This window comes from Podarcis muralis, chromosome 1 (genome assembly GCF_964188315.1).
Source record: "Podarcis muralis chromosome 1, rPodMur119.hap1.1, whole genome shotgun sequence".
NCBI lineage: Eukaryota > Metazoa > Chordata > Lepidosauria > Squamata > Lacertidae > Podarcis > Podarcis muralis.
The window spans coordinates 95702225-95716234 of record NC_135655.1 but is presented as its reverse complement, the minus strand read 5'-3'; the positions used below and the strand labels follow the sequence as shown (position 1 = coordinate 95716234).

The following is a 14010-nucleotide window of genomic DNA, read 5'->3' as shown; positions in this document are numbered from 1 at the left end:
AAAATCCAAGGTAGAAGAACAGGAGTTAAGAATGAAATCCTGGCTTAACAACAGTGATATGCATAGCATTTTAATTATGCAGACACCTGTTCACCACCAACTTTTAGTATTTCATATAGGTCACTGAGCAGCCATCTCATAGTAATGACTTTTACCCACTGCCAACCTGGACTGAATCTGAAATGCCATTCTTGGGGTTAAAGGCTAAAATTCCAATTACCAGAAGTATGAGGTATCCAATTTCCTGCATTACCACACTGCTGAAGCACTGCTTGAGTGCTCTATATGTTTTCAGGAACGTGGAATCATGTATAAATTATGACTTATTAAAATATTAGTTGCATTGCTTTATGATTTTAGCAAGTGTTAATAATTGATAGTGAAGGAAAGTCTCATGCAGCACATAGCTTAATATGTTTATTCCTGTTGAAGTGTCTAATACTCAAAGCGATCTGAGAAAGAGCCTTTGTACCATAGAGCTAGCAGGGGGAACAATAAAACAACAGAATGTACCAAGTGATGCACAACTTCTCTGCATGCAAGATTCATTAATAATTATCATGTGTTGAGTTTCTGTTTAATAAAACAGAACATTCAGCACATTGATCCATGGCTTCATAAATCATAGTTTATGGTTCATTAAATCACAGCTCTCTGTTCTGTCCAAACTAATATTTGGCTTAATACAGGTTAAGAAACCAAGGTTATAAAACAGATTCAGAAAATAATCCTGCTTGTTTGTTAACTGATAAGCCAAAAAGTGGGATTGTGGCTCAATATAAGCCAGGATTTCTGTACTGAATCCACTTTGTGATGGCAGAAGGGTTGAGCCAAGGAAGAACACACAATCACAGCACTTACTCACAACTTTACAAACCATGGTTTGTAAGCCATGGACAAACTTCTGAATATTGCCATTCTATTAGAGTGTCATCAAATATTTAGAAAACAAGAAAGCTGTTTCTGGCATTTCTAGAATAATGTTGATTCAAATCCTTAATAAACTAATTGCATGTGCTCTTAGAGAGAAGAAGAAAGCAAGTGAGTGTTGCCCACAATGCAGATTTAGAGTTGCTATCCATAGATGTGCTATCAAGGGAGGATTCCTGTGGGAGCACAAGTATTATGCATCTATGTTCTTTTGCCTTTATGAGCACTGACTTCCATAAGAATTAACATAATTCTACCTAAAAAGAGACTAGCACCTTTTACTAAGCTGAAAACATATTATAGCCTGATTAAGTTTTAGAATTCTTAATTTTAAAATAGCTTTCTATCAGCTGTTGTTCTGTAGATTTTATTAATCTAGGGCTGCCATACATCCAGATGTTCTTTGGACATTACCGAGATTTCAAAGGCGGATTTGACATGTGGGGGGAATTTCCAAAATGTGGCACTCAACAACTTTCGGGGTGTCCTGGTTTTTACTTTTTGAAATATGGCAACCCTAAATAATCTTCTGTTGCTGTAATCAGAATATTTGCAAAGTCCTATTCCATTTTCTATCTCCAGTAATATTCACCCTCTGTAGCTCTAATATTATTGTTAATGTCCTTCACCTATATACCTATTTCTTTTCTGTTTCACTTGAAATAACCAAATGCAGATGAGGTAAAGGAAATGGGTTGGATGACACAAAATGTAGAAGACTTATGGACTGTAAGTAGTAGTTCGTGAACTTTTTTTTACATTTACATTTTTATTCATTCTGTAGCAGATGGTGAGAATCCATCTGCAATTGCCAGTACCTCTTTGCAAAAAGTAAAGCAAACCCCTCCCTGTGAGCTAGCAGCTGACTGCCTCTGGGGAAATGAGGCATTACTGTTATTTATATTTTTCCAAAGCAAACCTCTCAACCTAGTATCTGTATAATTTGGGCCAGACACATCAATGCAGAAAAAAGAAAACCAGAAGAGATTAAGGGGAAAGAAAACCTATTATTCCACCGCTGCCTTTGATACATTGCTCCCTGTAGTGTATTTTATAGTACTTTAGCCACTGTACTGTTTAATATCACAAGTCTTCTACCTTTTCCCTGGAAATATGGCACCACATTTTATATTAGATTTCATTGTAGAGAGCGTATCCTAATCAGTCTCTATTTCACATCATTGCAATAATCTTCTAAAGCTTTTTGGCAATGGTTTACATCCTTCAAAAATATATATAATGGTTATTTTCCCTCTCTCTCCCAAAGGCCTTTCTTCATTGTTTAAATTCATTACATCCAACTTTGTTCGACTTTGCTCATAAGGCTACTGTTATGGCTGTTTTCCAAATACCTTTCAATATTTCTGAACTTGTGGTCATTATTGGTGCAGACTACTTGGAATACATGGAAGTGTATTATATGTGAATTGAATACTATTGTGCTGCTGTGCCACTTGGTTCAGCTTTCAGCACAGCATTTAAAATATGCTCCAAGCTAGAAAACACTGCTTCCCCTGCAATTTCCCAGATAGAATCCATTCAGGAGCCAATCTCTAGAATGTTTTGTGGTGTAAGTGGTGGACATTAGATGTGAATTCATAGATGTGTTACTGGAAATAAGTGCAATTAACCTGTATGCATGTGTGTCTGCCATTGTACATAGGTTGACTTGTTGACTTTTACACATAAAATGAATGTGTGGATGATTCAGACATCCTTGCTTTTTCATGAAATCTATTGATTACACCATACAGGAAACTGAATGTGTTTAAGACATATGTAATCGACATTCATTTAGGCTTGTAACTTGGTCTTGGCAAGTGGATACAATGGAAAACACTCTGAGGAAAACCCACATGTAAGTTGTTGTAGATACCAAGTGCAGTGAACAAATCCATGATTGTCATCTTGTTGTCATTTTGCTCAAGTCATTGACATTTATAGTTTGCTCAGATCACATGTTAGTGAAATCTGGGGTCCATCTATCATCTATCTATCTATCTATCATCTATCTATCTATCATCTATCTATCTATCTATCATCTATCTATCTATCTATCTATCTATCTATCTATCTATCTATCATCTATCTATCTATCTATCTATCTATCTATCTATCTTCTATCATCTATCTATCTATCTATCTATCTATCTATCTATCATCTATCTATCTATCATCTATCTATCATCATCTATCTATCATCTATCTATCATCTATCTATCTATCTAATCTGAGATGCCTTTACTGTAGAGCTTTAAGAACCTTTGATTTTCAAACTGTTCTTATTTTACCTCTGTCTATAATGGGAAATAATTTTCTTCTACAACATGGGCAGAGAATGCTCTGGATAACTCAACACACTTGTCATACTACTCTCACTAGATTAACTATGGGGGAACCCTTTCTTTTTTGTACACCCAAGTGTGTAATGATTACTGTTGATCCAATGCAGTCAAACAAAACTGATAGCCTTTTAACATAGCTTGATTTGCTGGAGTGATAGGTGGAAAATTGAATACACAGGCCACAATGAATTATTTCAATATTAACAATTAGGTCCTGTGGTTTAAAATCTCAGCCGCTGCTGCTTTTGGTTTACAGCCACAGGGTTGGATCTGGATTTGTTGTCAACAGAGTTCTGGTCAAGGATAGTCCTGCTGAAGGTAGACAATTTTCGCCATTTCTTCTTCAACCCCTTGCCCCCTGAAAACCTGTTCATTCATTAGGGGGATTCTCTGGAATGGGGAAGACCATGCAGGAAGCTGAAAGGGAAAGGGGGAATTGGTGAAGATCATCATCTCCCTTCCTGCAGTAGGCTCCCTCCACTGAATCTGAAAGTCCTATCTGCAAAGAGAAGGAGCCCATGTATTCATGGAAGGGCAATGCTATTTTTCTAGAAAAAGAGGTGCCAAAACTCTCCACAAACGCCTCCCTTGTTCTCTTATTATGGCAATGGCACCACCTGAGAGGTGCCAGAACTGAGTTCCGGTGAGTTCCGACTGGAAAAAAAAGCTCTGTGAAAGGGCAAATCTGGTTCCAATCCATTGCTTTGAAGAACTGAGCACAGCTCTACAGTGACATGTGGATGATCGGTGGCATAAGGAGAATGCTGCGTAGCATCCCCATTCCCGAATTCATCTGTCATTGTCTCTACATGCATCCTCACTTTCCCAGCTCATATCTGTTCTGAACTCTGTTCGAGCATTTAGTTTTGCAACCTGAATTCCTCAACTGCTTCACACAAGTGAATGAATAGCAAATGTACTCCTTTGACCTTTTCGGTCATCTTTGGTATAATTTACAGGCTGTTTGCTCTTCCCCTAGAGCATGCCCCCCCAAAAAACCTCATGATAAAAACAGACAGCCAATCAAAGTATGAAATGTTGAAAAGGTTACCACCTTTGGTTTTGCTGTGTCTGTTCAATGTTCATAGGCTTGTTAGCAAGAAATACTCTAACAAGAACAGAAAATGCCATCAGATGAATCATGTTTCTTACAGAGAAACTGAGAGATGATATAAACATAATCAATTTTCATCGCCAATGCAGATAACTATGTCCCAACCTTTCACATCAATCTAGAACATTTCCTCTTAAGTGAATATTGTTGGCCTTTCAAATTGCTGATTAAGGTAGTGAGCAGCAGATCTTCAAATATATTTTTGTCTAGTAGCTGTTATCTCCTAGATAGTATAATAGTCAATTCTACATTTTATTATCATTCATTAAAATTATTTTTATACTACACAAGATATCATAGAACTGGACTTCTAATTCTCATGTAAGATTTATTTGAAAATCAGTTGCTATGGACTCAGAGAAGGAAACAGCTGCTGGTTGTCCCAGTTTCCTGATCAGCTAAAGGAACATTTCTCCTTTAACCTCTAATTTGAGTCGTTCTTATGAAGACTCTTGACACTGAGGTGAGGTAGTGTGATGGCTCAGAAGGTTCATCTTTTGAGGACAAGGCAGTTTACTGTCCAGCTTCTGTGAACAATAGGAGAGTTGAGTTGTTCATCTGGTTAGGACTGATATCTCACATAGGATATAAATGAGAACCGTGAAGAGGTCTGGAGACTTAGTGTGGAGGGCAGATTGTTTCTCTAGTCTAGGTGGTTTATTTGGTGCCTTGAAAAGCGGTCCATTCGTTTAAAGGCAATAAGTTTCCATGAACATATTGATCTAAAATGGTCTCACTGGTTACTAATACATCTGTACGCTCAATTCAAGGTTCTTGTATTGACTTTAAGGCCTGATAAGGTTAGGGTCCAGAGTATTGGGGCGGGCGGGAATGCCTACCTCTTTATGATCCCCCTTCCTGTCCCGGTATTACTCTGTATTCCATCAGGGAATTTGCCATTGACAAGAAGCAGGTGCTTTTCAATCAGTCTTCAAACTATGGAATTCCTTCCTCCTTGAAGTCATGCTAGCTCTTCCTTCACTCCACTTGTTTATGTATTTATTACGTTTATATACTGACTTTTTGCCAATGCACCCATGGTGGCTTATAATTTAAAAACACTGAAAGAAGCAAATGATATAAAATGTAGAGTCCTTTCAGGTCAATAATGGTTTTATCATGAGTCTGGGCCTTCCCTCAGTTCTTAAGTCACCTCAGGCAAGGAGTTACCTCAGGCCACTGATGACTCATATAAAGAGCCGGCGGTATGTGCTTTGAGGGGAGGGAGTATGCCTTTTGTTGTTGTTGTTGTGTCTTTTCTTTTTAAGATCTTGCTTGAGCATTGTTTAGATTTGGTTCTTTGCACTTGAGTTTTTAATCTGACTTTTGTTGTTCTGCTTTTTTGAATGATGGCATCAACATGAGAACATGTCTGACTCACAGGCTGAATTTCTCCAGTCTGCCATTGCCAAGCTCAATTGCCCCTGAAAATGGTATTTCAGCTGTGTTTGTTCAAACATCTTTGCCCCACCTTTCCACTAAAAAGTGCTTAAGGTGCCTATTTTGCACTGGCAAAAATCTCATGCATGCTCTAAAGGCAGGCCAGGCCATGTGTAAATAGGGATTTTTGCAAAAGCAAAATGTGTGAAATCAGCTGTTGGGGAAAACAAAAGCCTCTGGCTGCTTGAAAGAAGCAATATTGCCTTGTAAACCTCCAAACCAACCACAGTACAATATGGTCTTCACAATCCAAGTCCTCACTTCAAAACTCCCATCCTATCAGAAACCTACAGCGTCACTTGCTCTGCTTAAAGCTCTCCCTCGCGCTTGGAGTGGACCGGATAGAAATAGTGAGGGCTGTGACAGAGAAACAGGTGCCACCTGTCAGCTAGAGAGACTGCTTGTCTTGACTTGTTATAAGTCATTATACCTCAATTCTACCAATTCTACCACAGCACTGTTGCTTTGGGAAGGTTTTGGCTAAGAGAAAACTTATTTCTTTTTAATTTCAGGCTGTACATAATGTAGATGCCACTGCAAGTTTTCTGGTTTCCTCTTCACCTGGCTGTCAGAAGCAGCCAAAAATTCTTAACTAGAATTATTGACTTCTTATTTTTGTTGTTTTTAGCATTTAAATAAGCTCAGCTTGCTGCATACCAGAGAAGGGAGGGTAAAAGGGTGTGGGTGTTAACATAACTCTTGGACTGACCTGATTCTATTCCCAGTGCAGGATGTTCTCATGCTTTGCAGAGGTAGGATGCCTACATATTGTGATAATATTTTGGAGCATTGAAGCATTTGGAAGGATAAGAAGCAGTTATGGGATAGAAATATGTTACTCTGACAGATAGGAAGGTGGGGGCTATAAATCAGCAATGTTGGTTTACAATGAGCGTTCCTCCACGGTCCTGTGTACACTATGATATTACACTGTGATATTTTGTTGTGTCATAAAATAGTTTATTATGCAATAAACCACTGTGGTAGAAGTGGGTATTCACAGCACTGGGCTGCAGCACCAAAACAGCGGAAGGGACAAGGAACATTCAGACTCTGATGGAGCCATCACTGGTCCACAGCTCAGTGTTCTCACCTACCATTGCAACTGCCCACTATTGCCAGTCACTTGCACCCTTTCTTGGCCCTACCAGTAGTCTTCCTGGTCCTAGTGGTCCTGGGGTGGGACTTTAAAATAGAAGGTCAAAGTCCCTCTTCTCTGGACTGTCAGTGGCAGAAGGCAGATGCTATTTTATCTTCTCAGTGCAGCGCCCAACATCATATCGAAAGGAAGTGGTATTTCAGATATCTGGGGCCCAAGTCATTAGGGTTTTAAACACCCTGAATCGGGCCCAGAAATGAACTTGCATCTAATGCCAGCTGTTTTAAAACATGAGTTTTAAAGGGATCCTTAGTCCGTAATCTGCTGCATTTTGGGCCAGTTGATGTTTCTACATCATCTTTGAGAGCATTCCCACACAAAACATTTTACATTAAACCAGTCTGAAAGTTACCAGAGCATGGATCAAACTCCAGCTCACAGTACATTGCACTAGTGGTACCAGCATAATTTTCTTTTCATTTTTAAGGGAGAATGACAGAGAGGAAAAGAGAATGCACAACATATCTATGTAGCAAAATACTAAAAGCAGTTACCATCCTTTAGGCTGTGGTATAATGTAGGCCATGTACCTATAAAGGTTTAAACTATAGATGTAGCTTTCATAATTTTTCATGTAATCATTATACTAAGTTAATTATTGACCATGGGAGTGGCATATTATACATTTTAGAAGTAAGTCAATAAATAAATAAATATTACCTGTTTGTCTAATAGCTATATCTCTTCTTCAACCAGGATTAATAACTATAATTACGGTATAGATATGTTTAATTTAGGCCAACTATCAGTGGAGAGTGGGAATTCTACTATAACTATTATTAACAACCTGGTATGAAATTTTTAATAAATTCCATTATTTATGTTTAGAATAGTTTTTAAACCACTTGATCAAAGAGATATCCTAATAGTGTACAAATAAAATTGTACATAAACACATACACACACAACCATAAATCAACATTATTTGGATACTCGCTTGTTGAGGAGAAAGATGAGCAAATGATATTAAAAGATATTTATTAAATGATAGATTAAGTGATATATTCTACTAAAGCAACCTTGGTGAATAGATTGTGAGCTGTACCACACTGCTCCTGTGGTCTGAACTGAGAAGCATAATGTATTGAGAATTGTATTTCATGTTGTCTTGCAAAGGTTCTTGAGTCTTGCAATATCCTGGAATATTAGTTGCATTGACTCTGGGGTATTTTTATTTTTTGGATAAATGAAAAAGATCACACAAACACACACATTTTTCTGAAGTACAGTGGTACCTCGGTTTTTGAATGCCCTGGAAGTCTAACATTCCGGTTTTCAAACGCTGAAAACCTCGAAGTAAATGCTTCCATTTTCTAATGACCCTCAGAAGTCAAACGGCTTCCACTGAGTGTTTCCCAGTTTTCTCAATTAAATTTGTATACCGCCATTTGCGCCTTAGTTTTCAAACGTTTCGGAATACAAATGGTATTCCAGAATGGATTAGATTCGAAAACTGAGGTAGCGCTGTGCTTCCTTCATAAGCAGGGCTGCTGTATAACAATATGTACCAGTGTGTGCTATGCTGGATAGTTTCCAAAGAACTGAATAGGCTGGGGAGTTGATAAATAGCACCTTTTACCCTGTTTTAATCCAGCTTCATGTGGTGATTGAAATGTTGTAATATTTAATTTGATGGTCTATTCTAGTGCCATTTAGAAATAATTACTATACTCAGTGTTATTTTTCATGTCAAACAGAAAAGATATCTCTCCCTCTCTCGCTCTGTTTTTTCCTAACAAGAAAAAAGTATAATCACACAGGATTGCCATTTAGTTGTGTTAGTAATGGACAGAGCCATGCTACAAAACTATCAATTTAACTATGGCACATATTAACTGTCTCTGCCTAAGCCACTTGAGAAACCTCTTTTGGCCCCAAAACTTTCTGGGCATTGTACTTTCCAGTGTTGTCTTTCATACTTGGAAAGTTCATAAGACTTACTTTGCACACATATATTTGCTTGAACTAGTATGTATGGTCAGGGGTGTAGGAAGGGGGGTGCAGTGAGTGCGGGCTGACCCGGGTGTCACCACTGAGGGGGGTGACAAAATGTCAGGCGGTACTCACTGTGGGGCCTGCAGCACGCCTGAGCCGCATGTCTCTCCTGGGAGAGACGTGGTGGCTTGGGTGTGCACAGGCTCTGCGCTGCCCAAATGGTCCGCCCGCTGCCCCCCCCAGATGTAGGGCGGCTGAGTGGGAGGAGGCAGGCAGATTCCAGAGGCCCTGCAGTGTGCCCCACCCCTATGGGCGTCTTGCCCCACCCCTGGGCGCACTGCACCAGGCACCCAGCAGCTTTCTCCACCACTGTGTGTGGTGTAGTGGTTAGAGTGTTGGACTCGGACCTGGGAGAACAAGGTTCAAATCCCCACTTGGCCATGAAACTCACTGGGTGACATTAGACCAGTCACAGCCTTTCAGCCTAACCTACCTCACAAGGTTGTTGTGGGGAGAACCATGTATGTCATCTTGAGCTCCTCGAAGAAAAGGTGGGGTATAAATGCAATAGATAAATATGCTTTTTAATTGGTTGTGCACCTGGAGTATTCATATAACATCAGAGCCAGAATACATGCAAGTTTTCAGACTAGCTATTGCAACCAAGGATTTTTAGTTACAGGACACTCTGTTCAGTTGTTCAGAAATGTGTTCACTGTGAGGACATGATGCTTTGGTAACAAGCTCCACCTCCATGCTTTGCCCATTTGTGAATGCCTGAAAAGACTGCATGTATTGGGGCTCTTATTCAGCCAATTCTGTTAATATTGTTATGAGTTTTTCAGGGAAGGCAGATCCTCCTAAATTCTTAGTTCACTATTGAACTAAATACCGACTTGCAGCATTCCAGGCTTTCTGACAGGGGACATTCCTAGTTCTACCTAGAGTGGCCAAAGATTGAGTCTGGGACCGCCTGTGTGCAAAACATGCTCTACAACTGATTGCAGCCTTTCAGACCAACCCCACTTCAACTTCTGTCTCTTGAATCAGTTCTAAGCAAGCACATTGCAACTATGCAAATTTGAAAACCCTCACCTGCTGGTGATTTGGCAGTTTTCCTTAAAATATAAATATAAATCCAAGCACACCTTAGTTGTGATCTGGATGTATTCTGTAGCATTTTCAAGACCCAAAGAAATTCAATCAAAAGTGTGGGGGTGGGGGTGGGATTCCAAACTAACTTTATTAAATGCAATTGGTGTATGTTTCATTGAATCAACTAAGCAGTGTTTTTATTTTAATTTATTACTCATCTTTCACCCTAAGGTACTTGGGTGGGTTGCAGCAATTAATTTGTATTTATTTTTCCATCACAGTGAAAGCGGTAACAACCTGGCATTTCTAAGAGAATAAACAATAAAGGATATTCAGCCATGGACAAAAAGCAGCATCTAGTGAAAAAGGAATTTAGCAAAAGATTTTCTTTGGACAGTACTCTCATGGTGAGTACAAAAGCATATCTATAGTTTTGGATATCTTTTTGGCATTGGGCGCTTGGGCCTTTCATTGCTGTGACCCTTTGTAACAGACATCCTTGAAGACTTGTTGAAGACCTTGTATTGTCAAAACTGCAAGAGAGTTTTTTTCTAAATAGCCAAGTGTAAGTAAATGCTAAAAGACTATTATAGCTCAGCCAAAATGCAACTGTTGATAGGAACATGACACCTTGTTCGTCCAGATCAGAATCTCAGAAGAAAAATGATGCCTTGTCCAGTGGAGTTTAGTGGATCTGGGATGCCCTGGTATACGGGTGTCATTGATAAAGTTGTGTCAAGCTAAAAAACCCAAAGTGGTTTAATCAGAGAACATTGCTTCAAGAAAACTTACATGGTTAAATAATGTTCAAATAACAAAGATATATATTTCTGTGTCTGTGTTCTATAGCCATTTGTACAGTGCTTTTAAAGTATACATCAAAAACTAATGTCAGTATGATGAGTGCGCATGATCATACAGGCATCACTGGAAACCAGGATCGGCTGTTGAGAGCACACTTGATGGCAAACCTTGGTTTGAAATGGCCCTGTTAATGTCAGTGTTCATTTTGGCTGCTGTGAACAAAGATTGAACCTAAAACATTGCTGTCTCTCGATAAGCGACTTAGATGTGTTTTCTTGGTTAGTCTTTTTCTCCCCTAATAAAGGACTTGGGATCACTCCACGCATTACATTTTCAAAGTGTTCTCCTAAGAAGTGACAAATGCAATTCATGGACCTGTGCATGGATGCCACTCTACTGAACATACACTTGCTCTTTTACATAGAGCAAATGCATGGTACCTAATGTCCCCTGGTACCAGAAGTTAGTGATTTGTTGAGCACTGAAACTCCATTGTTACCTATGTGAAACATTCTTTTTTAAGGCATGCTTCAGACAACAAGCAGGTACATGCCCCCATAATACTGTTCTACAAAGACATCATACGGCCATATTATCATATTACTCAACTATTCCAAACACTGAACAGAGAGAGCTTCCTCTCCAGTAGTTGTCAACACATCCACATTTTAGGGAGTTTCTGTCAACTTTGCAACAGTATTTGGATGGGGGAGAAGTACATCAGGACGCACCCAGTTCTTTGAAACAGTTTAAATTTATGGATTTAAATTTAACACTGCTGGTGAAAGAAATGGAGAATTCTTTTTCAACCATGTCATGGCAGGATTCTTTGGAAAGCAGAGGTGGAGTTGAATATCAAATCATGATAACTCCTGAGAATTACAGCATGCTCTAAAACTCTCCTTGCTCATCTGTCTAATGGCTAATGTTTGTGCCGTAACATTGAATGTGTTTAGTCAGCAGAGTAAGCTCTGCTAAAGCTAATGGGATACATTTGCAAATAAATATGGAGAGGAGAAGCAATAATAGGAAGCCAAAAAGGGGGGGGGGGCAGCGCGGAAATACCAAGTAGCCGCATTCAGGCCAAAGTCATGTCCGTGAGTCTGCTTCCTTGCCTCCACTTCCAGCATAATGAATTTGTGGGCTTCTAAGCAGTGAGAGAAGAGCAGCATTATTTTCAAAGAAATTAAGTTCCCAGGGTCAGCATTTCAGGAGGTCGCTGACATATTTAGTGACTACCCTTCAAATGTGAGAAAGCTGGTATGAGATTTCTAAGGATGATGAAATCAGCTGACCCAGGAAAGAATGGAAAGTAGAGATGAAAATCAAAGTATTTCTGGGTCAGTAATAGAGCAGTTGCAGAGATGAAAGGAGAGCCTTCTGCCTTGTAAAATAAATCAAGGTACATCCCTTTAACCCGAACAAGGTAATTCATCAGCAGCGGCAGCACAGCAAGTTGTGGGAGTCTCACAGTAGTGTAGCTTGCAGGAAACTTTTAGGGTTGCTTACTACCATAATATGCTAATAATATAAAGCAGAGTTTCTGTGGCTTTAGATCTGGGTTTGAAAAGCAAAGTGACAGGTGATGCTTTCTCCTCGGTTCATATCCAAATGGGAGGGAAATAATCTGAAACTTATGCTTGTTATGCACTTAAAAAAACGCAGAGAAGTCTGGACAAGAAAAGGGAGTAACTCCATAACCACAACCTAGCATACTAGTCGCATTGGGTATGTGAGGACTAATTGTCCAGTCAGCTTTCTGCCCCACCTTAGCTGTAATTATCCTTTGGCTGGGAGAAAGGAGCCTAGTTACAACCAGACTAGATTATTGCAATAAGGTCCACAAGGGACTGCATTAAAAGATGTTTTGGATTCTTCAGTTGGTACAGAATGTGGTGAATTCTGGACTCTTGTGGGGGCAATCAAAGAATAGAACACCAATCTGATACTGGCTGCACTGGAGGCTAGCTTGTTTTCAGGGCTAGTTTAAAGTGTTGGTGATGACTTTTAAAGCTCTAAACAGTGCGTAGCCAAGTTGTTTGAAGGGCTATTTGTACTTGTATAAACCTGTCTGGGTCTAGAGATAGGTTCAGGGAGTTGTGCGCCCGCCATCAATATATATTAGGTTGGCAGGCACTAGAATTAACCTGTGGCCTTCCAGATGCTGTTGGTCTACAACTCCCAGCATTCCTGACCATTGGATATTATGGCTGGGGTTGATGGGAATTGGAGTCCAACATCTGGAGGGACACAGGTTTACAACCGTTGTACTATATAGGATGGGGTCTTTTTGGTGTTGACCCCATGCTTAATGGAAACTTAGAACTTCATTTTCTAGGTATGTATTCATGGACCGTATTTTGCTGCTTTTTAAACAGGCATGGAAGACATTCATATTTCAAACTGTTTATAATTGACACTTGGAATGTTTGGCTCATTTTCAACTGTTGGCTGTTCTAATGCTTTTATTTCAAGCTGCTTCTACAAATATTTAAATAATTAAGTATATAAATAAACTGGTTCGATCATGCATACTTGAATCTGTGCATGATAGGTAACGTCTGTGTTCATGCCAGTGGAATTTAGAATGTGGCAAAGAAAAGCATGCTGGGAAAAGGTCTATTCGCCCGTCCCCTTTACAGTACTTGTCAGCACTGCCATCCCTGGAAATGTATCCTATCTAAAGCTCTGAATAGCCACCCACTTCCAGTCCGTATAGACCAGCAGTTGCTAATATGATGCCTATAGCCACTCATCTGCTTGCATAGGTTTTTATTGGTGATCACAAGGCCTCTCCCCCACTCCTCACTCCATTGAAATTGGACTTGAAACAAGCTTTCTGTTTTAGCGGAATGAATAAGCTGTGTGTGTGTGTGTGTGTGTGTGTGTGTGTGTGTGTGTGTGTGTGTGTATGGTGACCATGACAGCCTCACTGCTTGGCAAATGCACCCACTGGCTCAAAAAGGATGCTGACCCCTAGTATATACAATACTGAGCTAGATGGACCAATGGTCCAACTTGGTGTAATGCTATGTTGGTGCTATTTTCCTGTACACAATCACCATGTTTGCAACAAGCATACTAGTACAGAATTACCCTAAGTGAATAAATGTTAAGTTCTCTGTCCAGCCCCCTTCTATATTGAACAGACAGCTTTTGCCAATTCATTCAACATATGAGGCAGGCAC

General features: G+C 39.6%; 1 protein-coding gene across 7 annotated transcripts in view; it reads left to right on the top strand.

Moving 5' to 3' along the window:
* NCKAP5 (NCK associated protein 5) overlaps positions 1–14010 on the top strand; it is a 604332-nt gene that overhangs the window by 117540 nt on the left and 472782 nt on the right. For all 7 annotated transcript variants that reach the window (XM_028744493.2, XM_077935496.1, XM_077935485.1 and 4 more), the window contains one exon: positions 10300–10425. In XM_028744493.2, the coding sequence (XP_028600326.2) occupies positions 10357–10425 (69 nt within the window). In that variant the 5' untranslated portion in view covers positions 10300–10356. The remainder of the gene's footprint in view (positions 1–10299; positions 10426–14010) is intronic.